The sequence below is a fragment of the Balaenoptera musculus genome, chromosome 14 (genome assembly GCF_009873245.2).
Source record: "Balaenoptera musculus isolate JJ_BM4_2016_0621 chromosome 14, mBalMus1.pri.v3, whole genome shotgun sequence".
NCBI classification, from domain to species: domain Eukaryota; kingdom Metazoa; phylum Chordata; class Mammalia; order Artiodactyla; family Balaenopteridae; genus Balaenoptera; species Balaenoptera musculus.
This window is the reverse complement of record NC_045798.1, coordinates 63,358,269-63,384,433: the sequence shown is the minus strand read 5'-3', so window position 1 is coordinate 63,384,433 and position 26,165 is coordinate 63,358,269. Positions and strand designations below refer to the sequence as shown.

Genomic DNA, 26,165 nt, shown 5'->3' with positions numbered 1-26,165 from the left:
CTGAGCACACATTAAGAAATACATTTTTGGTCAACTAATGTTTGACAAGGAAGCCAAGAATACTCAATGGGTAAAGGATAGTCTCTTCAATAAATAGTGTTGGGAAAACTGGATATTCCCATGCAAAAAAATTAAATTGGACCCTTATCTTACACCACTCACAAACACTAACTTGAAATGGATTAAGGACTTAAATGTAAGACCTGAAACCATAAAAGTCCCAGAAGAAAACCTAGGGAAAAAGCTCCTTAACATTGGTCTTGGCAATGATGTATTTTTTTTTCAATATAACACCAAAAGCACACATGACCAAAGCAAAAATGAACAGGTGGGATTACATCAAACTAAAGGCTTCTGCACAACAAAAGAAATGATTGATAAAAAGAAAAGGCAACCTATGGAATATAAGAAAATACTTGCCGTCTTTCTGATAAGGGGTTAATATACAAAATGTGTAAGGAACTCACACAATACAATAGCAAAAAACCAAACAATCCAATTTTAAAATGGTCAGAGGACTTGAATAGACGTTTTTCCAAAGAAGACATACAAATGACCAACAAGTACGTGGAAAGGTGCTCAACCTCATTAATCATAAGGGAAATGCAAATCAAAATCAGAATGATATATCATCTCACACCTGTTGGAATGGTTATTATTAAAAATACAAGAGATAAGGATGTGGAGAAAAGGGAACTGCACTCTCGGTGAAAACATAAACTAGTACAACCACTATGGAAAACGGTATGGAGGTTTTTTCAAAAAATTAAAAATAGAACTATCATATGGTATAGCAATTCCACTTCTGGATACATATCCATAGGAAATGAAACCACTATCCTGAAGAGGTATCTGCACACCCATATTCATTGCAGCATTATTTACAGTAGCCAAGACATAGAAACAACCTGAGTCCAGATGATTATAGAAAACATCTTTAAAGTGCTGAAAGAAAACAAAATACTGTCAAGTTAAGAGTTCTATATCCAGTGAAAATATTCTCCAGAAATTAAGGTGACTTTGAAAGGGTGACTGCTAGGAGCTGGGAGGTCAGAAAGGAGGCTATGTAGCCTAGATGAGGGATAATGGGGCAGGGACTATAAGGAATGAGAGGACCTCTTTGGAGGTCACTTGACCCCTGAGTTACTCCCAGTGTTAGTTTTCTAGAATAGAGATCTTATCACACTACTGCCTACAAAATCCTGTGACCTAGAGCATTCAAATCCCTCAATTTGACATGTACATCACTCCCCAATCTCATCTCACTCTGTCTTAAAATTAGTTTTTTTTTCTCTTCTTCAAATATTTTTTTAACATCTTTATTGGAGTATAATTGCTTTACAATGGTGTGTTAGTTTCTGCTTTATAACAAAGTGAATCAGTTATACATATACATATGTTCCCATATCTCTTCCCTCTTGCGTCTCCCTCCCTCCCACCCTCCCTATCCCACCCCTCTAGGTGGTCACAAAGCACCGAGCTGATCTCCCTGTGCTATGCAGCTGCTTCCCACTAGCTATCTATTTTACGTTTGGTAGTGAATATATGTCCATGCCACTCTCTCACTTCGTCCCAGCTTACCCTTCCCCCTCCCCATATCCTCAAGTCCATTCTCTAGTAGGTCTGTGTCTTTATTCCTGTCTTGCCCCTCGGTTCTTCATGACCTTTTTTTTTTTTTCCTTAGATTCCATGTATATGTGTTAGCATACTGTATTTGTTTTTCTCTTTCTGACTTACTTCACTCTGTATGACAGACTCTAGGTCCATCCACCTCACTACAAATAACTCAATTTCGTTTCTTTTTATGGCTGAGTAATATTCCATTGTATATATTTGCCACATCTTCTTTATCCATTCACCTGTTGATGGACACTTAGGTTGCTTCCATGTCCTGGCTATTGTAAATAGAGCTGCAATGAACATTTTGGTACATGACTGATTTTGAATTATGGTTTTCTCAGGGTATATGCCCAGTAGTGGGATTGCTGGATCGTATGGTAAAATCAGTTTTAATTAAAGCTACCACTTTAGAAAGAAAACACAAAGGCAGCAGCATGTGTTTTTTCCTTTAAGAGAGGAACCCATTTTTTCTCACTGAAATTCTCCAGCTAGATTTGTTGGGCTACAGCAGGGTCTCTCTATCTCAGCACTGTTGACATTCGGGGCCAGATAGTTCTTTGTTGTGGGGGGCTAACCTGAGCATCGCAGGATGTCTAGCAGGTCCCTCGCCTCTACCCACTAGATACCAGCAGCACCCCCAAATTGTGACAACCAAAAATATCACCAGACATTGCCAAATGCCGATTGTCCCCTGGAGGGCAAAATTGCCCCAGGTTAGACCTATCTCTTTTTCTCAAGAAGAAAAAAAACCCCACTGCCATGTTTATTAAATTTAACATTTCTCCTCATCTAAAGAGAAAGATGTCAAAGAAAACCTAGGGCATATACATAAGCATGCACTTCACCATCACCACTCCCCAACCCAGATAACCTAAAAGAAAGAATAAGGGCAAAGTTCTCTTCAACAATGTATCTTTGCTTTTGGAAGATGTTTCCACATCCCATTCCACATCCTCTTTCTCCTGTGGCCACTTGGGCCTTCAGAATAGCAGTTTTAAACCGGCTGGCCCCAAGCCTTGGTTTTTCTTTTTCATGCTTTTTAACGTGGGTGCGTTTTTCAGCAAATCTGGCAAGATCAGAAAGCAGATCTTCCTGCCACGGATGTACACTCCAGGTGAGCCGCCCATCACCTACGTAGGGGACTGAGATCTTGCCCATCGGGCAGTTCCTGTTGTCCTCCGCCTCGTGACCTTCCCACGATACACGTCGCCGAGTTTGTCTCACATTCACAATGTGGTCCTCAGCCTCGTGTAGGACTTGAACACGCACAGCAATAGACATCTCTGAGGAAGAGTGTGCTGCTCCTGCCTCCCTTTCTTTTGCGACTCCAGGGACAGGTGCGCGAACGACCCGCCCGCGCTGTCAGAACCATTTCAAAAAATGTGTCCATTAATTGCTTCCTATACTACTCATACCTACAGACAAAAGAAGAACTCCCCTCTTTCTAAGGAAATTTTTATTTTCCTCTCCTTTTATAAAACATTCGTTAAATTTCTTATCCTTGAGTTTTAAAACATTGTTTCAATAATCACCAAAGTAGCAAAATTGCATCCGGTGTCCACGTTATTGATGCTTCCAAGTTGTGTCATTTGACGTGTATAAAACAGAGCCAAAGCTTACCTCTTGTTTCTCAAGAGATATTATTTCTTTTTTTTTAAGGCATATTATTTCTAAAATATTTTAAAACACAGTCCAACTTCAGTTGGAGAAAACGAGTTATTCCACTTGTTCTTTCTCTTAGAGCAAGGATGTTTTATAGGGTGAATTCTGAGTGTTTTTTATTCATAAACTTTTTTGTTTTATTGATTATGCTCTTCAAGTTGTGTGTGAATCCATCAATGCCTATCCCTTTCTCTTCACTAGCCTCTTCCCATACAAACACCTTGGAATTCTGTATTCACAGCCTCACTTATGTCAAACCACCTTCCACAGAGCTTCTCTAGGCATGCAAGAATGAGGGAGAGTTTTCAAGAATGACAAGAAAGATACCTGCCTAACTGCAAACACTCTGACAGTCAACTATAACTCGTCTCTGAATATATATTGTTAAAACTCCATTTTTTATGTCACCTAAAAAGAATGTATCCTGTCATTCTTTCAAAACTGTCACCTCTGTCAGTGGATAGAGAAAAAGTTTTAATCATACAGACATTCTGTGTTGGTATAAATCTCTCTCTGCCAACAGTTGTTGAAACATAGGAATAGAGAGCTTTTACTGGATCTTATCCAAAAATAGAATGAAGTCTGGTTTTTACCCTTCACTGTTATGTCATTTTCTAATTTACCCTAAATGGTATCAGAATGTGTGCCCTGTCTTCCTAACTTTATCTCTGAACAGTCCTCCTGCTGCCATTCCTGCAGCCACATTCAGAGGCACACAGGCCAGGATTGGAATCTTGCCCCATCACTTACTGCTCTGTGATTTTAGGAAAGGTATTGGACCTGTTCAAGCCTTGTATCCTCATCTGTAAAATGGGAACAGTAATACCTTCTCATAGTGAAATGAGACCTTGTGTGGGAAAGACAGCCCTAGTCAAGTTTCCCTGATTAAGAGATTGTTAATTTTTGTTGTTGCTGTTGTTGGTTTGTTTCTAAGAGAATGAATAATCAACAAAGAAAGTAACCTACCTGTATTAGTTTTAAAAATGAAGGGAGAGGATTTTTCTGGAAGAATAGTCGGGTAACCTTTGTCATTAGCCAATGAAACATTGGTTCAGAAACAAGGTTCAGAAAGGGTAGATACCAGTGCAGCTTTCAGGACCTCAGCAGCTGTTCCTTTCACTCAAAAATGTCCTGCCATTAACATGACTCATCTTCAAACTTCTTTAGCGCACACGTCACTCAGGACAAATTTTAGAGAAAAAGAACCTGATTGCTTCACCCTGGCTAACATATGGGTTTTTCTCAGTCCCCTCTCCTCCAAATCCAATCAGCTGTGGCTAGGAAGGAGGTTGCCATGTCTCAGGTTTGCAGGGCCTCTGAGGAGAGCAAGGCTGACACGCGCCCCGAAATGTAAGTGGTTCTAGTGCTTGGAAATGCACATAATGAGTGCTTAATGGGTCTTAGCAATTGTTGTCATTGTTGAGAGTGTACCCTGTCATTTTCAGGCTCCATACATTTGATTACATCATTTTTTTTAACCACTGAAATGTTATTCCTCCTCTATTTGAATGAAAATGAAATCATTCATTTTTTTCATTCATCCAGAAAATATTTATTTCATGCTTAATATGAGTCAAACGGTGTTCTTGGCAGTGGGGATACAGTGGAGGACAAAGTCCCTGCCTTCCTGGAACTTATATTCCAGTGGGGGCAGGGACTCTGGGAAGAATTGTACGCATAAACCATGAATTAATATAATTTGAGGTAGTGAGAAGTGCCACAGTTTGAGGGAATAAGTAATGACAGTGGAAGAAGAATAAAGGCTAAATGTGGGAGATAAAACAGGGCCTGTGGACTGCGGTAAGGAGTTTTATTTTTAGAGGGCTGTAAACCTGTTGAAAGATTTTGAATAGGGGATGGTGAGATCAGATTTATATTTATAAAAAATCATTCTGGATGTTACATGGAGAATGATTGTAGTGGAACAAGATAGAAAGCAAGATAGAAAGACAGGAGGCTACTGTGGTCATCCAGGACAAGGGTGGCAGTAGCAGTGAAGTAAAGAATGATCAGATTTAGGATGCATTTTGGGTTTTGTTTCACTATGAAATATTTCAAGCATACAAATATAGAGGATAATAGATTGGTATACCTACCTTCCAATTCTATCATATCTTAACATTGTGTCATATTTGCTTCAGATCTTTTTTTTAAGAAAGAAAACTTTACAAATACAGTAGAATCCCCCAGAATAGCCTACAGATCCTATTCCCTTCTTCTCAGAGGTACCCACTGTCCTGGTTTTGATACTCATCATTCACATGTATGTTTTCTATCACATATGTACATATCCATAAATATACAGCATTGTTTTTCCTTTTTGCAAAATTTACATGAAAGGTATATAACTTTTTCCAACTTGATTGTTTCATTTGGCATTGTTTTGGGGATTTGTCCATATTCTTATATGAAGCTCTGGCTCTATTCATTTTTTTTCTTCCTGTATACATAGCATTCTTTAGCAGGAACACACCACAATGCATATATCTACCCTATCCTTGATGGACAAGTTGTTTTTAACTTTTCACTGTTACAAACAGTGATGGAATAAATATCCTTGTACATATCTCCTGGTGCACATGTGCCTGTATAAGAGTTTCTCTAGGTTAGTACTTCCTAACTTCAGGTCATGCACACAAAGAAAACAATAAAATTTCTGTGGCATGTTAATAAACTGGAGGGGATTTAAGAATATCTATATGGAGCTTGGTGAAAAAGCTCATTATTTTTTTCATATAAGAAAGAGTGGAATACTAAAGTATTAAGGAAAATATAAAATATTAAATTTGCATAAAACTTCCAAATGAAAAATTTCAGAAGTTTTAGTGAAAAGCTTGAGAGCACTTCTATGGGCAGGTTTAATGTTTGAATTGTCTGTACTTCTTGATCAAGACATTTTAATGACAATGTCTTCAAGTTCTTATTGACAAGATACTTTGCATTTTTACAATCATTCAAAAGTTGAAATTATATTTTAAAAATCAAGTAACCAGTCGTTTTCTATCATTGACAAATATAATTTTGAAATTTTTTGATAAATAAAATAGGTTTTAGATTCTAGTTGTGGAGATAGCACAGTTCCTTTCTATATACCCCAGTTTCCTTGATTATTAACATTTTTTTTAAATTTAATTTTTATTTTACATTGGAGTATAGTTGATTTACAACGTTGTGTTAGTTTCAGGTATACTGCAAAGTGATTCAGTTATACATATACATATATCCATTCTTTTTCAGATTCTTTTCCCATATAGGTTGTTACAGAATACTGAGTAGAGTTTCCTGTGCTATGCAGTAGTTAACATCTTGTATTAATATGGTATATATGTCACAACTAATGAACAAATATTGAGACATTATTAGTAACTACAATTCATATTTTATTCAGATTTCCTTAGTTTTTGCCTAGTGTCCTTTTTCTATACCAGGATCTAGCCAGGATACCATATCATATTTAGTTGTTGTGTCTCCTCAGGCTCTTCTTTGCTGTGATGATTTCTCTGACTTTCTTTGTTTTTAATGACCTTGACACTTTTAAGGAATACTGGTCACGTGGTTTGTAGAATGCTCCTTGATTGGGATTTCTTTGATACTTTTTCCCATGATTAAACTGGGGTTGTGTGTTTTTTGAGAGGAAGATCACAGAGGTAAAGTGCCATTCTCATCACATCATATCAAGGGTACATACTATCATCATGGCTTATTATATCTCATCAGAACCTGAGAGATGATAAAACACTGTTTCAAGACAATCTTTGTCATAGAGAGCAAATGAAAATAGACTTGTAGCAGCTTCCAATCCTTTAAAATTTGTTGAAATTCGAAAACAAAAAAAAAAACAAACGACCTGATGTAAAAATGAGTAAAGGACTGAATAGACATTTCTCCAAATAAGTTATTCTGAAGGCCAATAAGCACATGAAAAGATGTTCAACATCACTAACCATTAGGGAAATGCAAATCAAAACCACAAGGAGATATCATCTGATACCTATTATGATGGCTACTACTAAAAACCAGAAAATAACAAGTGTTGATGAGGATGTGGAGAAGTTGGAACCCTTGCACACTGCTGGTGGGAATGTAAAATGGCACAGCTGCTTTGGAAAACAGTATGGCAGTTCCTCAAAAAATAAAAATAGAATTACCATATGATCCAATAATTCCGCTTCTGGGTATATACCCAAAAGAATTGAAAGCAGGATCTAGGAGAGATATTTTTTCACATTAGTCACAATAATCAAAAGGTGGAAGCAACCTGCTATTGACTGAATATCTGTGTCCCTCAAAAACCCATATGTTGATGCTTCAATCCCCAATGCGATGATATTTGGAGGTGGGGCCTCTGGGCAGTAATTAGATTTAGCTGAGGTCATGAGGGTGGAGGCCCTAGGATTGGCTTAATGCCCTTATAAGAAGATCAAGAAACCAGAGCTCTCTCTCCCTATCATGTAAGGATATAGTAAGAAGGTGGTCATCTGTAAACCAGGAAGTGGATCCTCATAAGACACTGAAGGCTGGCACCTTGATCTTAGATTTCTCAGCCTCCAGAACTGTGAGAAATGTTAGCTATTTAAGTCACACATTCTGTGGTATTTTGTTTTAGTACCCCAGCCTGATTAAGACACAACCTAACTGTCCATGGACAGATAAATGGATAAACAAAATATGGTATATACATACAATGGAATATTATTCAGCCTTAAAAAGGAAGAACATTTTTTGTCATATGCTACATCATGGATGAACTTTGAAGACATCATGCTAAGGGAAATAAGCCAGTCACAAAAAGACACATAATGTATAATTCCATTTATATAAGGTACCCAGAGTAAAGTCATGAAGAAAGCAGAATGGTGATTGCCAGGGTCCAGTGGGAAGAAAAGAATAGGGAGTTATTGTTTAATGAGTATGGAGTTTCAGTTTTGCAAGATGAAAAGAATTCAGGAGATGGAAGGTGGTGATGGCTGTACAGTAACATGACTATACTTAATGGCACTGTATCGTACACTTAAAAGTGGTTAAGTTGGTAAACTTTATGTTGTGTATATTTTTTTTTTTTTTTTTTTAAAAGCACTTTTCTTTTTTATAGCTACTTTATTTATTTATTTTATTTTATTTTTGGCTGTGTTGGGTCTTCGGTTCATGCGAGGGCTTTCTCTAGTTGAGGCAAGTGGGGGCCACTCTTCATCGCGGTGCGGGGACCGCTCTTCATCGCGGTGCGCGGGCCTCTCACTATCGCGGCCCCTCCCGTTGCGGGGCACAGGCTCCAGACGCGCAGGCTCAGTAGTTGTGGCTCACGGGCCCAGCTGATCCGTGGCATGTGGGATCTTCCCAGACCAGGGCTCGAACCCGTGTCCCCTGCATTAGCAGGCAGATTCTCAACCACTGCGCCACCAGGGAAGCCCGATATGTTGTGTATATTTTATCACAATTTTTAAAATTGTTGAGGCTTACTCTATCATGCTCAATTTTGGTAAATATTCCATATGCACTTAAAATAATGCATTTTCTGCACATTATTTGTAATCACTGGGTCAAATTTGTTAATTATGCTCTTCCAAAAATCTGTATCTTTAATGATTTTCTGTTTGCTTTTTGTATCAATTACTGAGATAGGTATGGTAAAATGCTTCACTGTACTTGTGGATTTTCTCACCGTAGTTCTGTAAGATGCATTAAGTGCATGTCATTAGGTGCATACAGATTTAAAATTGCTATATTTTACTGGTGAACTTAACTCACTCAGAAAAGTCCCAAGTATGGTATCCGCATCAGGTCTATAAATGTAGACCATTTATAGTTCCTCCTGGTCCAGAGGAAATTTATTAATCAGAGGTCATTTTTATCATAAACCTCTATCATGTTTACAGGTGAACAGAGCTAGAAAATTAACTGAAGGTCAAGTTCTTATGTAGAAAGGAAAAGGTTTTGTTAACCCTTTACCTACAGTGATTTTTTTTATCAGTCTGAAAAATCTCAAACTTTATCTCGTCACATATTGCTACTGCCTCATTTTGGTTTTTTGTTCTTTGAGGACTCCAATTAAACATTTGTTAGACTTTTCCAGCATTATCTTCTGTCTCAAATCTATGTCTCTAATATTTTCTTATGCATTTTCCATCTTTTTGTTTCCCTGAGCTTCATTCTAAATAGTCTTCTAACATGTTCTGGTTATTAATTCTCTCTTAAACCATGTGTAATATACATATATACCTATAAAGTTATCCGTTGAGTTCTTAAACATCTCAATTCTAGAGTCTCTATTAGATTATTTTTTCGAGGTTTGTTTATTTACTTATTTGTGTAAGCTTGCTTTTATTGCAGTCTTTTTCTGATTTTTGATTATGTTTGGTCATTTAATTTGTAAAATTTTATGTAGGTTAATTTGAGGTTTGGGCTAATGATATCTTCATCTGGAGAGAATTTTTGTTTGATTCTGCCCAGTGTCTGTGGAGTACCACTCTAGGATCTGTTTATTCAGTATTCAAGGAGTGAGATTTCCTGATTGCTATTAAAACCTGAACGCAATTTGTGGAAGTGCTGATTTATTTCTGGTTTATCTTTACCCTACGGGATCTTGTATTAAATATGGAGGGTGTTTATTGGACTTTGCTTCTTCTGTGGCACTAGATTTAGATTTATGTCTCTCTTGCCCAGCAAACCTGCAAAAGTCATAGCTCAGTTTATAGATTTTACTTTTGGATTGTCAAATGTCTCAGGATAAATGTTCAGTTTAACTGCCTCGAATACTGCCTTCTAAGATTTTGACTGGTTAACTCCTTACATTTGGCACTTGCTTCTGATTTTCTAAATCCAGATTTTTTGGTTGTTCTTAGTTGTTGAGTTGTATCAAATTACCAATTTCTTTAACATATATGCTAGTGTGAAACCACCCTTGCATTACTGGCATAAAATCTGCTTGTAAGTTAGATAGGAAAATTAATTTTTGTCTGGTTTTGGCATCGAGGCTATAATAGCATTTTAAAATAAGTTTCCCTCGTTTTAAAATTCTCTCTACAGTATTAGAAATCAGATCATTGGTTATTTCTGGTGGGAGGTTTGACTGGGAAGGGGCAGGAGGGAATTTTCTGGGGTGATGAAAATGTTCTGTATCTTGATAAGCATTTTTCAAAACTAATTGAAGAGTTTACTTAAGATAGGAGGATTTACCTATATGTTATTTATACCTTAATAAAAATTGTTCAAATACTAATAACTGTTGAATCTAGTTGGAATGTATACAGATATTCATTGTGTTATGCTTTCAGCTTTTGTTTGTGTTTAAAAATTCCAGACTAAAAAATTGGGAATATAAAAGATAAATTCATTGTTCATATTCTTTGATACTGTATAGTTTCAGTAAAGGTTAAGGTAAAGTGTAAAGGAGCAAAGAAATGTGATTAAAATAGATGTGTGCTTGGCAAAAGAAGAAAGGTGGCTTGAAACTATCTGGGAGGCTTGAACACGGATATAGGGAAGGAGGAAGAAATCAGTGGAAAGGAAAAGAGAGATGTTGAGATCAGGAGGATTGATGGGTTCAGAGACAGGCAGAGAAAGGATTAACAGGACAGGTGCTTAGAAAGTAAATTCAGTATTTCACGCATGGTGCTTCTTATGGGTTGTAAGCTCCTTGGTGGAAGGGCTGTATTGTATTCTATTCATCTTTATTCCCCTGAAGATCCTAGCTCACATTGGCCTTCACTTAATGTCTGTTGAACAATGTTAAACTCTACTGAGGTGGAAATCAAGGTCTAAGGAGAATAAGCCAAGATCAAGAATAAGCCAAGCTAAAGTTAATGGTGGAAAGCCAGAATTAGAACCTACTCTAGATACTGTTCATTCTTTTACTCATTAAACCAATAAGAGGCCCACAGTTTTCCAGGCATTTGTCAGTCATTATAGTCTAGCGGGTTTAAAAACATTTTTAAGAAAAAAAGTTAAACGATAATTATTTATATAATAATCACACAAAGACCTACGTAATTACCATGGAAAAATATCAGGAAGGAAATATTCAGATCCTATGAGCAGTCAGAGAGGGATCTGAATTAAAATGGGGGCATGTGGGTTTAGGGAAGGTCTTTCTGAAGAAGTGATACTTAAACTGAGAGCTGAAGGATGAACAGGAGTTAGGCGAAGAGGTGTAGTGGTAAACTATTCTTGGCCCAGGGATCAACATTAGGTGTCTTAAATGGATTCCATCCACCTCTTCAAGGAAATTTAAACCCTGGATTTGGTCCAGAGAATTTTTTGACCAGCTTAACTCAGCATCTTCTCATCCTTTGTCAGCAAGTCAGGAGTGCCGTGAAACTTCCTTCCATCTTCTCTTCCTCTGACATTTCATCTTTCCCAGCTATCTTATTTCCCTGACCCCTCGACTTTCTATCAGGGCCCTTCTGGGCGCTCTCCTATTTCACTTCTCCAACTTCCCCCCCCCCCAACCCTTTCAACTCTGCAGTCCTTGACATTCAGTCGCCCTTCAAAGTCAGAAAGAGCCAGCCAGGTTAGTACTCTGAGGATATTAGCAACCCAAAGAGGTCTCACCAACCTTGCCCCATTAGATCAGAACAATAGCTTATCCAACACCCATATTTAGGTTGTTCCGCCACAACTACTCCGGGGGATGCCTTTATTTGTGGGTGCTCCCTCCGTCCACAGCCACCGTCGGGAAGGGCACTGTAAATGTTCCCGTCACGAGTCCCGGCCATCTCTTCTTCCTCTCCGTCCCTCCCCCAGCCCAGGCCCTCCTCCAGTCCCGCGGGTAACGCTGCAGTCGCGAGGGCGCTTCAGGGACTGGGCCTCCGCGCCGTGGAGAGGAAGCACCCGCGGGCTGAGGGCTGCACGGCGACAGGGCCGGGCGCCGGAAGGCGTGCGGGAGGTGGGCAGGCGGCGGGAGGGGGCGGGGACTCAGGCGAGGCCAGAGCCGCAGGCCTCGTGCGCTGGCGGAAGACGCGGGCGGAAAGCGGCTGGCCGAGAGGGCGGGGCGCCGGGGGGCGGGGCCGCGCTCGCCGGGGGCGGAGCTCCGGCGGCTGTCACGTGACGGGCCCGGAGGCGGCGGCGACGGCGGCGGTGGCCGCGGCGTCTTTAGCGGCTCCCAGTGCAGGATGGTGCTGGAGGCGGCGGCGGCGGCCGTTGTGGCGGCGGTGTCGTTGGCGGCAGCGGGAGGGGGTGCTGTGGCGGCAGCGGCGGCGGCGCCCGCGGGTGGTATAAAATGGCGGATTTCGAGGAGTTGAGGGTAAGCGGGGGCGTGGGAGTGGAGAGCGGAGGCCGCGGGGGAGGGGAGGGTAGGCGAGGCGGGGAAGCCGCAGCGTCGCCGGCCGCCACCTTCTTGTTTCGCGCGGACCGGTTGGCGGAGCCCCGAGCCCCGGCCCGCGTTCGAACTGGCGCCCGGGCGGGCGGGGGAGGGGAGCGAAGCGGCGGAGGAAGCCCGTGCCACCCGGTGGTGGCGGGCCTGGGGACCAGGTGAGCCGGTCGGTGGGTCCCCACACCTGGCGCGGGGCTTCGGGGCCGCTCTCGGGAGGGGCTCGTGGGGACCCAACTTCCTCGTTTATTTTAAGGGGTGAGGTGGGAAGCAGGATTTGCTTTTCCACCTTCGCGAGGAGTGTACGTGTCTGTCGATTCCTAAGTCTATGGGCTACTCACTTGGTGGGAGGCTGTCTTCTGAAACGTGAAGTTGCTTTTAGGAATTCTCTCTCTTCTGTGGGTGATGCTACCGCTTAGTCAGATCTGTCACGAGAAAGGCCCCTTCCTCCCACCAGTGCTTCCTCAACATCTTGGGGAGAAGCGTGGTCTTTTGGGAACCCTACCTTCAATGATCGGTCTTAAACCTTGGTATTTTCTTAGTGCCATGGTAAGAACTCCGCAAAGTCCGTGTTGTCATGAGGTTTGTGAACTCGTTTTGCACTTGAAAATTTTTTCTCCCTAGCCTTTCGAACAAGATCACAACTTTATTGTTGTTAACCTTTGTATAGTAGAGGTTTGAAATGCGCTGTGTTGGGATTAGAACGGAAAAGATATTTTTCCAGTGGGGTCATAACCTTCAAAGCCCTCAACTGAGACAGAATTGTGATAAACGAGCCAGATTTTTTTATGGATCGCAGAATTACTGGCGGCATAAATGGGATACTTAAGGACGGAAACCCTGATTAAAAAAAAAAAAGTCTTTCAAAAAAGGGATGAACAGGAACTTGAAATTAAGTTAACTGCCATCAGTTTGCACAACCATAGACGTGTTGTTAGCATTACTGTTTCCGAATAAGAAGGAAGAGAAATCTGGTGAAAGATTCAGTTTGTATGTTTATTATTGCTTTTTGGAGAGGGGTGGGATGCGGGGGAAGCATGTTGTCTGGTTACCTGGCTGGTTTGGTGAACATCAGCAAAGGAACGTATTCATGGTTCTGATCTAAAGGTAAATTGTTTCAGTTCGAATAATGCCTGCCATTTTCTCTCATGCTGTTTCAAAAATTATTTAATTCCCAGTAAAGAGAAAAGTATATTAATGCATTTTATGCTCTATGCTAGTTTATACAGAGAACTGTGATAGTAGGTAAAGGGTGTTCATATTGATAAGTGTAAGGGTGTTAGTGTCTGAGCCTCAGCTGTAGAGGTTATAACACCTGTAGAGCTTTTGAAACAACCAGGCCTGAGCCTCACCTGTGTAAATTCATGCATTAGGTTTAGAATGGGTTGAGAATACTGAAGTTTGTAGTTATTTTTATCTGCAGTATTGTCTTGGTTTTTGTGTAGTAACGGATTATATAACTTTACCTCTTCTAAGATTTTTTTTGTTGTTGATGAAAAGTTTTCCAAGGCTTGTGTTAGACTTTTCTGTTGTTTGTCAAAGCTTAATAAAAAGTGAAGAGTTTATTTATTGGTATAGGGCAGAAAGGGCAGTCAGTGCTTAGGTTGGAGTGGAATCAGGAACAGGAAAGTGGTTGGAAACCAAGATTTTCTCTCTTTCTTTGTCTCCCCTTCTTCCCCCTTCCCTCCCCACTCCCTCCATCCCATACCCCTCTCTCTTCCCTCCCATTTTGTTTTGTGGGTCAGCTTCATCATATTTTTCTGTAAATCAGCTGTCTTTTCTTCTCCCTGCATTTGCTAGAAGATGGCTTCTCTGCCATAGTTCACGTTAGGAGACTAACTGGGGAGAGTTTTCAGAGGAGGGAAGGGTATGGGCTGTGCAAATGCTGAAAGAGTGCTCCACCCCCGTTTTTGCCTTACCTGCTCAGTAGCATCCTCTACACTTAAAGACGTGCTGTAGCTCTCCCCACTCCCCATTGCAAATCGTGATGATGATGATGATGATGGCAGATATCCATTATAAGAAAGTGCTTATTACATGCCTGGCCCTGGTTTAAGCACTTTACATACATACTTATTTAGTTCTCACAACAATTCTGTGAAAAATCGAGGCACAGAGAGGTTGAATAACCTGACCTAGATCACACAGCTCAATACTGGAAGACCTGGGATTTTTAACCTCAGAGGTCTAGCTTTAGAGTGAATGCTCCTTAGAGTCTAAGCTGTACTGCTCTGTTCAGTTTCCTTTGGGTCCATGTGGTGCTCCTAGCTACCATCCTGCACTTTATGAACTAAATTGAATGATAAACAATACCCTGCTTATATGATATATAATATCGTAGGGAAAACTGGACAACTGAATAAAAATCTAATTAGAAAGGAGGAAAAGGGGAAGAAACATCGAGGGTTTTCTAAATGGTCTCTGCTACAGAATATATTTTGAAGTAAATTGAAGGACCAGGAAAAATCACGGGCATTGGTTTGTTGGCTAACTTCTTGGCAGTAGAAGAAATGGCCAGCCGACCTGAATGCCACATATTTGGCTGCTGATAATGCTGCTGAGAGGATTTCCTTTATCTTTGTCCGTTATCATTCAGGGCCACTTCCTAGGAGCCCGTATAACCAGAGCAGGTCACTGCTGGCTAGTGCTGGAGTCTCCTGTACTGGAGGTCTGGAATTTTGGGAAAGGTCATCTTCACTGTGCTTCAGTGACTCCTGTGCCTTTGCTTTGCTCGGGGGAGGGGAGTTATTTGACGAGGCAACTCCTGTAGAACCTTAAGAGGCTGCCTGACAATTTCAGTTTTTGAGACTGCCCTGTGGGCCAGTACCAGAGATCTTGTCCAGTCACAGCAGAATATGGCATCCCTACACTTTGCTGCTTTCAGTTCCAGTGACCAGTAGAATACCAGCACACCTCTCTTCATTTCTTCTGGGAGAGAGGATCGGTGAGGGTCCACTTCTGTCCTAATTATCTATAGCCAGGAGGTTAGAGTCACATCATACAAACCTGACTCACAAGATCATCCTGATGGGTTGAGGGAAAGGAAGGGATAAGTTCTCTGTGAAGGGAAATTGTGGGCTGTATAGTCAAAGATGATTATAATAGTGCATTAGGTATTAGAAGCTTTCAAGGTGCTAGAGAAGAAATTATTCAGTTCAGTGGTTGCTTGTTTAAAACATTTATGTTGTTAGGAATTTGTGAATTAACTAGTTTGTGAATTAACTAACTATTGAATTAACCTGGGAAAAGCTCATGCAGTCTGGTGGCCTAGGCCTCTGTCACTGTTGCCCTGCTTTCTTCCTCCAAAACATTCTCTAGCAGTGCCAGGCACAGTGGTGGAAGAGAGGCAGAGTAGTTGGAGTCTGAAGTCCCTCACCTCTTCTTCAACCAGAGCGGCTTTTCTACCCTTGTCTCCTCCAGTTGCATAATTTCAATACTCCTACTGGTGCAGTCCTTAAAAAGGTCGCTGCTACAATTTAACCTGGTTAATCCACTCTTCCTTCTTCTCTCAAGTGTGGGAGTGGAGGGGGGATCTACTGTACTAACTTTTTTTTTTTTTAAGGCTCTCTCTCCTGTACTCCTCATCCTCTTTCTCTTGTGCATTGAGAGTTTATTATCTCTGTGCATGTCAGAGAATGAGAGTGAATGTGTGTGCAGGAATCTAGTGGAAGAGCCAGTGATAGTAACTTTCTTAATAGATACTGGTAAGCCAGACACGGAAGATCTAATAAGAGGCTTAAATAATTCTATAACAGAAGACTTTCTGCCTAGAAGGCTTGAGGGTTTGGTTCCTTACTTGCCATCCTGGTACCTTTGGGTGCTGTTGGGATACAGAGGGAGAATGGGAAGTTAATGGGGAAGGGGAGTGTTGAGGTTAGAGGTCCTCATCCCTCCAAGCTGCCAACTATTGGGCAAAGAAATAGACTAATACATATGATAGATGTTAACAGAATTCACCATATAATTCAAAGCTGTTATTAGTGGATACAACTAAATTTCCAGGAGGACTTCATTTAAGATCATGTCTATGAAAGCACATTCAAAACCAAATATTTAATTTAAAATGAAATAGATAATTTTTTTTATAGTCAGTAAACCAAGAGATTCTTAGCTGTGGTAAACATTTTTGTGTTTGTTTGCTCCTTAGGTCTGCACCCTCCCTCTGGTAAACATGAATATCTTTTCTGATAAAGGTGGCATTTTTCTAACAAATTCTCCAAATGTTTCTCTTTTCTCAGCATTTTTGCCTTTGTTTTTCTGGATTGGATCTTAGCTAGTCTATTTAAAAAAAGATTTTTTTTTGAGATATAATTCTCGTACCATAAAATTCAGCTTTGTAAAGTGTGCAATTCAGTGGTTTTGGTCTATTCACAAAGTTATACAACCATCACCACTATTGAATTTCAGAACATTTTCATCACCCCAAAAGAAACCCATGCTCATTAGCAGTCACTCCCTATGCCCTCTTTCCCCCAGCTCTCAGCATCTGCTAATCTACTTTGTCTCTATGGATTTGCCTATTCTGGACATTTCATAGAGATAAAATCTTACATGTGGCCTTTTGTGTCTGGTTTCTCTCATTTAACATAATCTTTTCAGGTTCATTCTTGTAGATGTATCAGTACTTCATTCTTTTTTATGGCCGAATAATATTCCATTGTATGGAATATACCACATTTTGTTTATCCGTTTATGAATTTATGTACATTTGGGTGATTTCCACTTTTTGACTGGTGTGAACACTTATCTACAAGTGTATAAGTATTGTGTGGACATATGTTTTCGATTTTCTTGGATATATAACTAGGAGTGGAATTGCTGGGTCATGTGGTAACTCTGTTTAAGTTTTTGAGGAACTGCCCAACTCTTTTCCAACTGCTACACCATTTTTTCATTCCTACCAGTAGTGTATAAGGGTTCTGCTTTCTCCGAATCCTTGTCCTCGTGGGTGTGAAGTGCTATCTCCTTGTGGTTTTGGTTTGCATTTTCCTGATGACTAATGATGTTGGGCATCTTTTCATGTGCTTATTGGCCATTTGTATATCTTCTTTGGAGAAATATCTATTCAGACCTTTTGCCCATTTTTTTAATTGGGTTGTTTGCTTTTTTTTTTTTTTTAAACAATAAGGACTTAAACTCCTTCATGGGTTAGGTTTTTTTTTAAAGAGCTCCTGACTTACTTATTTATTTAATTTTTTTGGCTGTGTTGGGTCTTCGCTTCTATGCAAGGGCTTTCTCTAGTTGTGGCAAGCGGGGGCCACTCCTCATCGCGGTGCCCGGGCCTCTCACTGTCGCCGCCTCTCTTGTTGCGGAGCACAGGCTCCAGACGCGCAGGCGCAGTAGCTGTGGCTCACGGGCCCAGCCGCTCCGCGGCATGCGGGATCCTCCCAGACCAGGGCTCGAACCCGTGTCCCCTGCACTGGCAGGCAGACTCTCAACCACTGCGCCACCAGGGAAGCCCGGGTTGTTTGCTTTTTTATTACTGTTTATGTTCTTTATATATTCCAGTTACAAGTTCTCAGTCAGATATATGGTTTCAAATATTTTCTTCCTTTTTATGGACTATCTTTTCACTTTTTTGATCGTGTACTTTGAAGCACAGATGTTTTTAATTTTATCTTTTTTCTTTTGTTGCTTATGCCTTTGATGTCAAATCTAAGAAACCATTGCCTTATCCAATGTCAAAGATTTATTCCTGTTTTCATCTAAGAGCTTATATTTATAGTTTTAACTTTTATATTTAGATTGTTTATCCATTTTGAGGTAATTTTTGTTTATGGTGTGAAGTAGAGATACAGCTTCCTTTGCATGTGGATATCCAGTTTTCGCAGAACTATTTGTTGAAAAGACAGTTCTTTCCCCATTGAGTTGTCTTGGCAGCTAGTCTGTTTTTATTCAGGAATCTGAATTTAAGAAATTCACAGTTGAAGTTGAAGTAAAAGTGATGTGGAATCAATTGGTATCATAGTCCAAACTATCCTCTATGAATGTTCATTTTGAACCCACTAGTAACATGGTCATTTTCCTAGACTTTTTGGAAAAATGGTGTGAAACGAATAAGATTTTTTTTTTGTGACTTGGCAGAGAACAATATAAACTTAACATAGACATTCTGAGTTCTCCATTTGGTTATTCATACAAGTCAGTAAAAAAGCAGATATAGATTATGCCACAGAAGGTATGTTTTTTTTGTTTGTTCTTTGGGTTTTTTTTGATATTAGCATTGGAGATGCATGGTTTTCAACTGTATGACCTTAGACAAATTATTTGACCTTTTCCCCCCCAATCTGGTAATGGCTTTAATAATATATTTAAAATTTCTTATTCTTTTCTTCATCTTTTTTTTTCTTTCATTCTTTTTTTTAATGAAAATGCAGAAAAATCCAAAAAGAAAAGTAAAAGTTCTGTCTTAAATCTTTATATAACTGCCTTTAATGTGGATTTTTTTCCTTTGTTTTTCTTTTTTTAGGTTAATTCCAAAACTCAAAAATAAAGCGTGTCTTTCTATATCTTGATTTTTCTTTCAACTCTATAAACAGTATCTGTTGCTTGACTCTCTAGTAGATAAGAAATTTAGGTCATTTCATTTTCCACCTGCCCTAGCACTTTGATTTCTACCAGTTACATTTTTGTTCCTAATTCTGCTGTTGATTATTTTAAACTTTTTGTAGCAGTTAAATTTCTCTTTCTTGACCCATCAGTTTTAGACACTCTCTCTTTAGTTCCCAGTCTTAAAGAGGATTTAGCACCCATCTTTTTCCCTTTGTTTCTCCCAGCCTCCACCTTTCTTCCCCATTCTAGCCTTCATTTTCTATTGATACTACGTTGTCAAGATTTATAGCATTTATATTATGGTTTATAACTCTTCTAAACTTCTCTGTGCTTCTACAGGAAGATTCTAGAAATTGAATACTAATAACCAGCCTTTGTAATATGTGTGCTGATATAAGTATTAGTTACTATAGAGCCAAGTAGTGTGGAGCTGTTGAGAACCTCTGTGTTGTTAAACCTGGGCTCCTTAAAGGAGAAATATAATAAAGCCCTGCATGATTGTGGAGAGCTCATGGAAACCATTTTTAAACTTTAATATTATTGGGTTCGCCAAAAGGTTCTTTCTTTTTTTCCCGTAAGATGGCTCTGGTAGCACTTAGTTATCTTTAACTTCATTCGAAACAATTTTGTTAGCTTGTATGTGACAGCTGTCATATCAGCGTGCATTTAAAAAAAGACTTATCAAAATTGGTGAATTTTTGTATAGCCATTTTAATATTGAAGATGGAAGGAAAAAAGCAACATTTTCACCATATTATGCTTCATTATTTCAAGAAAGGTAAAAACGCCACTGAAACACAAAAAAAGATTTGTGCAGTGTATGGAGAAGGTGCTGTGGCTGATCGAACATGTCAAAAGTGGTTTGCGAAGTTTCATGCTGGAGATTTCTCACTGGACAATGCTTCACGGTCGGGTAGACCAGGTGAAGTTGATAGTGATCAAATCGAGACATTAATAGAGAACAGTCAATGTTATACCACGTGAGAGATAACCAACATACTTAAAATACCCAAACCAAGCACTGAAAATCATTTGCACCAGCTTGATTATGTTAATCACTTGGATGTTTGTGTTCCACATAAGTTAAGCGACAAAAACCTTCTTGACTGTATTTCTGCATGCAATTCTCTACTTAAACGTAATGAAAACGTTCCGTTTTTAAAACAAATTGTGACGGGCGATGAAAAGTGGATACTGTACAATAATATGGAATGGAAGAGATATTGGGACAAGGGAGATGAACCACCACCAACCACACCAAAGGCCGGTCTTCATCCAGAGAAGGTGATGTGTATACGGTGGGATTGGAAGGGAGTCCTCTATTATGAGCTCCTTCTGGAAAACCAAACGATTAATTCCAACAAGTACTGCTCCCAGTTAGACCAACTGAAAACAGCACTCCACCAAAAGCATCCAGAATCAGTCAACAGAAAACGCATGATCTTCCATCAGGATAACGCAAGACCACGTGTTTCTTTGATTACCAGGCAAAAAAACTGTAACAGCTTGGCTGGGAAGTTCTGATTCATCTGCTGTATTCACCAGACATTGCACCTTCAGATTTCCATTTATTTAGGTCTTTACGAAATTCTCTTAACGGAAAAAATTTCAATTCCCTGGAAGACTGTAAAAGGCATCTGGAACAGTTCTTTGCTTAAAAAGATAAAAAGTTTTGGTAAGATGGAATTATGAAGTTGCCTGAAGAATGGCAGAAGGTAGTGGAACAAAAGGGTGAATACGTTGTTCAATAAAGTGCTTGGTGGGACTTCCCTGGTGGCACAGTAGTTAAGAATCTGCCTGCCAAGGCAGGGGACACGGGTTCGAGCCCTGGTCTGGGATGATCCCGCATGCCACAGAGCAGCTAAGCCCCGTGTGCCACAACTACTGAGCCTGAGCTCTAGAGCCTGTGAGCCACAACTACTGAGCCCTGGTGCCACATCTACTGAAGCCCGCGTGCCTAGAGCCCACGCACTGCAACTAAGAGTAGCCCCCCCCCTTGCCGCAACTGGAGGAAGCCCACGTGTGGCAGCGAAGACCCAACGCAGGCAAAAAAAAAAAAAAAAAAAAAAAAGTGCTGGTGAAAATGAAAAATGTGTCTTTTATTTTTACTTAAAACCTGAAGGCAGTTTTTGGCAACCCAGTACAATGTGGTTTCATCTTGTAGCCATTGAACTTTTCTTGAAGATGGGCTTTCTGGAGCTCTCAACCTTTTTTTGTAATTTGGGCAGCTTGCTTTCTGGATCTTGCTATACATCTGTCATCCTGAGATTACATTGCACTCCTGGGTTAAGTCTGTTATTTGGATCTCATGTCTTTCTCTTTTAGACTTCTTTTTGATTTTACTGGAATATAATCTTGAGTAGTTTTTTTTTTTTTAATTTTATTGAAGTATAGTTGATTTACAACGTTGTGTTAATTTCTGCTATACAGCAAAGTGACTCAGTTATACGTATATATTCTTTTTCATGTTCTTTTCCATTCTGGCTTGTCACAGGATATTGAGTATAGTTCCCTGAGTTATGCAGTAGGACCTTGTTTATCCATCCTATATATACTAGTTGGTATCTGCTAATCCGGAGCTCCCAATCCTTTCCTCCCCCCACCCACTCTTGAGTAGTTGTTTTAGAAAGGATATGCTGGTGATAAACTTTCTAATTTCTTGAATGTTTGAAAATGGCTTGCATTTGTTCCTGATTGAAAGTTTAGATACAGAATTATAAGTTGGTAATACAGTTTTTCGTTTTGAATGTTGAAAGCTTTACTTTAGGAATTTAAAACACTCAATATTGCTGATAGAGATCCATTGCAAATCTGATCGTTATCTTTTGTGGTAACCTTGTTTACAGTCTTTATGGTGATCTTATCTTTGGTGTTGTGAAATGTGTCTAGTTGTGGGCCTTTTTCATTCCTTCTGGTGGAACCTTTTCGGTTTTAAGGCTCTTCAGGTCTGGGGAATTATCTTCTATTTTTTTGATAATTTTTTTCCTATTTTCTCTGAGACTCTTGACAGGTGAATATCGGATTTCCAAGATTGACATTTTATTTGTTTACATTCTGGAAGGTTTCCTTGACTTAGAACTCTTCCATAGAATTTATTTTAGTAATTATATTTTTGATTTACAAGAGTTTTATCCTCTTTTTCTTTATTTCTTCCCTTTTTTTAAAAATAGCAACCTGTCCTTGAACTCTCTTAGGATACTAATTCCTTCAAAAAGTTCTGTTGAGTCATTTCTCAGAATTGGTAATGGTTAATAGTGGTTTATGTATTTGGGTATATCATGCTAATTAAAAATTTTTAAATATTTAAATTGTTTAATAGGTACAAAAGGTTGTTTATAACAGGTAAGATGTAGGTAAATAAACATACATGTGCTCACCACCCAAGTTAAGAAATAGTTCATTAGGTCAGCAGGGTGCCCTTCCCTCATCACATCCACATTATATAGATTTATAAAATTATATATATATAAATCACACATTTTATATATACAAATTTTTTGTTTTTGTTTGTTTAAATTTTATACAAATTGAATAAAGCTGTATGTATTTGGGGTGTTTTGGTTTATCATTGTGTTTGAGTTTCCATTGTATAAATACAAATTTATCCATTCTCGTTGGAAATTTGTGTTTCCTTTTTTTTCCGTATCTACACTTCTGAAATCCAAAAAGCTCTGAAATGCAAAATAAATAAATAAAACTGTGAACAAACTTAATCTGCATTGATATCATGTTATTTGTAGTCTTTATTGATCTCATTTAATGTGAATATTTAATACAGTATGTTTCACTGTAGAAACTCTAGGAGTAGCATTGCATTGCTGGGACTTAAGGATATTCGCATCTTCAACGGTACTGGATAATGCCAGATTATTTTCCAAAGAGGATTGTATCAGTATTTGCTCCCTCCAGGAATACAGAGGTTTTCATTCCTTAGCTTTCTTGCTAATACTTACTTTTATCAGGCTTTAAAAGTTTTTGCCAGTGAGTATGAAGTATCATCTTTTAGTTTTCAATTTTTTCCTTTTACTAATGAGTTTGAGGATCTTTTACTGTGCTGATTAACATGTTCTTCCCTCTTCTGAGATTCTATTCATTTCTTTTGCCCATGTTTGTACTAGGTTTTTTTTAAAAAAAATTTATTTCTTACTGATTTTATTATACAATTGGATCTATCTATACTTTCTGGACTCTAGACTCTTAGTCTAACCGCACCATCACATTGTTTTAATTACTGTAACTTTGTACAGCTTCTGTAAAAACAAACTTTTATTGCTATAGGGCATACATAAGTATAGAAAGAAAGTACACAGATCATGAGAGTACAGCTAGATGAATTTTCTCAATATAACCATATGCAGGTCAGGAAATAGAACATTACTGGCACCCTAGAGAGTTCCCTTGAGTCCTCTCCCAGTGACTAAACTCTTCCTTCTTAAAGATACCTACTGGCCAGACTTTAACATCTTAGACTAGTTTTGCCTATTTTTTGAACCTTATATAAATGGAACTATATTATATTTTTTGTGTCTCACCTCTTCCTCTCAATTTTGTTTGCGAGATTCATCCATATTGTTGTATGTAATTGTAGTTTTTTGTTCATTCCCTTCCAATAGCAAAATAATAGAGTTCTAGTTGCTCCTTGTCCTTTCTCGTCCACCCTTTTAATTTTAGACATTTTGGTGAATGTTTAGTGGTTTTAATTTGAATTCCCCTAATGAGAAATGATGTTAAGCCCCTTTTAATATACTTACTGGCCATTTGGATGTCTTTTGTGAGGTGGCTTGTCAAGTCTTTTGTCCATTTTTATATTGGGTCTTTTTCATACTCATTTGTAGGAGTTTATTATATATCCCAGATACCAGGACTTGCAGGTTATATTTTGCAAATATCTTCTGGTTTTCCCAGCCCTATAAGTCTATTCAAAGTTCTGCTGGATTTCTTAACTTATCAATTGCCCTTTTTCCATTGGCAGTTATCTCCAGGGGAAAAGAGGCATCAAATGTTAGACTCCATTTTCTAGGCTTCTCTTCTTTCCACAGTCTTGGCCTCCCAGGTTCTTGCTGCCTTTTGTAGTGCTTCTTGTCTTCAAACAGATGTTTTTAATATTATGTTCAGTTTTTAAAGTTTTCATAGGGAGGGTTGGTGTGAAACCGTCTAGTCAGTCATTGAGGGACACAGAAGTAGGCCAGGTTCTCCTGCCTTGTACTTCTTCAAGGAACTTCTTGCTGGTTTGCTCCTCCATAAAACGTTAGTATCTTTTTTTAAAGTTATATAGATACACACATGCAACCTGTTGGGATTTTGATGGGAAATGCATTGAATTTGTAAACCAATTTGAAGGGAACTACTAGCATTTTGTTATTAAGTTTCTTAACCATGAACATTGTGGTATCCATTTATTTAGGTCTTTTACAGTCTCTTTCAATAAAGTTTTATAATTTTCTTCAACTAAACTTTTACAAGTATTTTGTTAGATTTATTTCTAGGTACCTTATTTTTGTGTCAAATCATTAATGGTATCTTTTAAAATTATATTTTCTACCTTGCTGGTGTATAGAAGTACAATTCGACTTCGTATAACAACCTTGCTATCCTTCTAATTGTGATAAATTGTGTATAGAATTCTTAGGATTTTCTGTGTGGACAGATCTATCTGTGAATAATGACCTCTTTGTTTCCTCCTTTCCAATTCTTATGCTTTTTTTTTCTTTCTTTTTCTTGTCTTAATGTGCTGGCTAGGATCTCCAGTACAATGTTGAATAGAAGCGGTGATGGGGGCATCCTGATCTTGTTCCTGATTTTAAAGGGAATGCTATCAGTTTCACAGTTAAGTATGCTGCTTGCTGTAGGTTTATTGTAGATAATCTTTTCAGGTTAAGGGTGTTCCTTTCTTATTAGCTTTTTAATTAAAAAGAAAAAGAATGGATGTTGAAGTTTATCAAAAGCTTTTTCTGCATCTTTTGAAAGGATCATATGTTTTTCTTCTGTAACCTATTAACATGATGAAATACATTGATTGATTTTCTAAAATTTAAACCAACCTTGTGTTCCAAGTATAAAGTCAGCCCTGGTCTGTCCCTTTTTTCCATTATTGGACTCAGTTTGAATATAGTTAATGTAGGATTTTTGTTTCTAATAATGAGTAATATTGACCTATAATTTAAAAGATATATATACTTTTCCTCTTTCTTCTGGAGGAGTTTATGTAAGATTAGAATAATTTGTTTCTTGAGTGTTTGGTAGAGCTCCCTTGTAGAATTGTTACTGTTTTCTTTGTGGGACACATCTTAATCACTGATTGAATTGCTTTGGTTATACGATTGCTCATATTTTCAATTTTCAAACTGGTTTTGGTAGGTTATACTTTTATAGAAAGTTATCCATTTCATTCACGTTCTTGAATTTATGGCATTAAATTGTTAGTCTCTTATTTTGTAGTTACTGTCCTTTTTATCTTTTTTAAAAAATGCTACCCTTTTCTTGATGAGTTTTAAAAGCTACAAGTGCCAATTTTAAAAAGCTTTTCAAAGAATCAAATTTTTGTCCTTTTTATGCTCTTTAATGTATCCTCCCCCTACTTAATTTCTGCTTTCTTTTATACTTCCTTTGGGTTTATTTCTATTCCTTTTCTAATTTCTTAAGTTGGACACCTTGCTTATTAACTTTCAGCACTTTGACAGGCGTAAATGATCATGAATTTCTATGTATTTGCTTTCCCTGCATCACACAAGGGATGAATTCTTTAATTTATGAGTTACTTAGAAGTTTTATTTCCAAACATATGGGTGATCCTTTAGTTAATTTGGTTATTGATTTGTAATTGTGTTGTGGTTAGGCAGCATGATCTGTATGATACAGTCCTTTGAAATCTGTTGCGACTGTGGTCAGTTTTTTGTATTTGAAGAGAATGTGTATTTTCTATTTGTTGGTGCATAGTTTTATATATGTCCAGTAGTTAAGCTTGTTAATTCTGTTGTTCAAATCTTATATCTTTGTTTTTTTAGAGAGCAGGTGTATGTTAGTCTTT

The 26,165-nt window shown here is 38.6% G+C and overlaps 1 protein-coding gene and 1 pseudogene across 1 annotated transcript in view; one reads left to right on the top strand and one right to left on the bottom strand.

Moving 5' to 3' along the window:
• Window positions 1–2,424: 2,424 nt before the first annotated feature.
• Window positions 2,425–2,901, bottom strand: LOC118906726 (annotated as a pseudogene).
• Window positions 2,902–12,331: 9,430 nt separating this feature from the next.
• Window positions 12,332–26,165, top strand: part of PIAS2 (protein inhibitor of activated STAT 2) — a 93,531-nt gene continuing 79,697 nt past the window's right edge. The window contains 1 exon segment of the mRNA XM_036874223.1: window positions 12,332–12,520. Coding sequence (XP_036730118.1) covers window positions 12,497–12,520 — 24 coding nt within the window. The 5' untranslated portion in view covers window positions 12,332–12,496.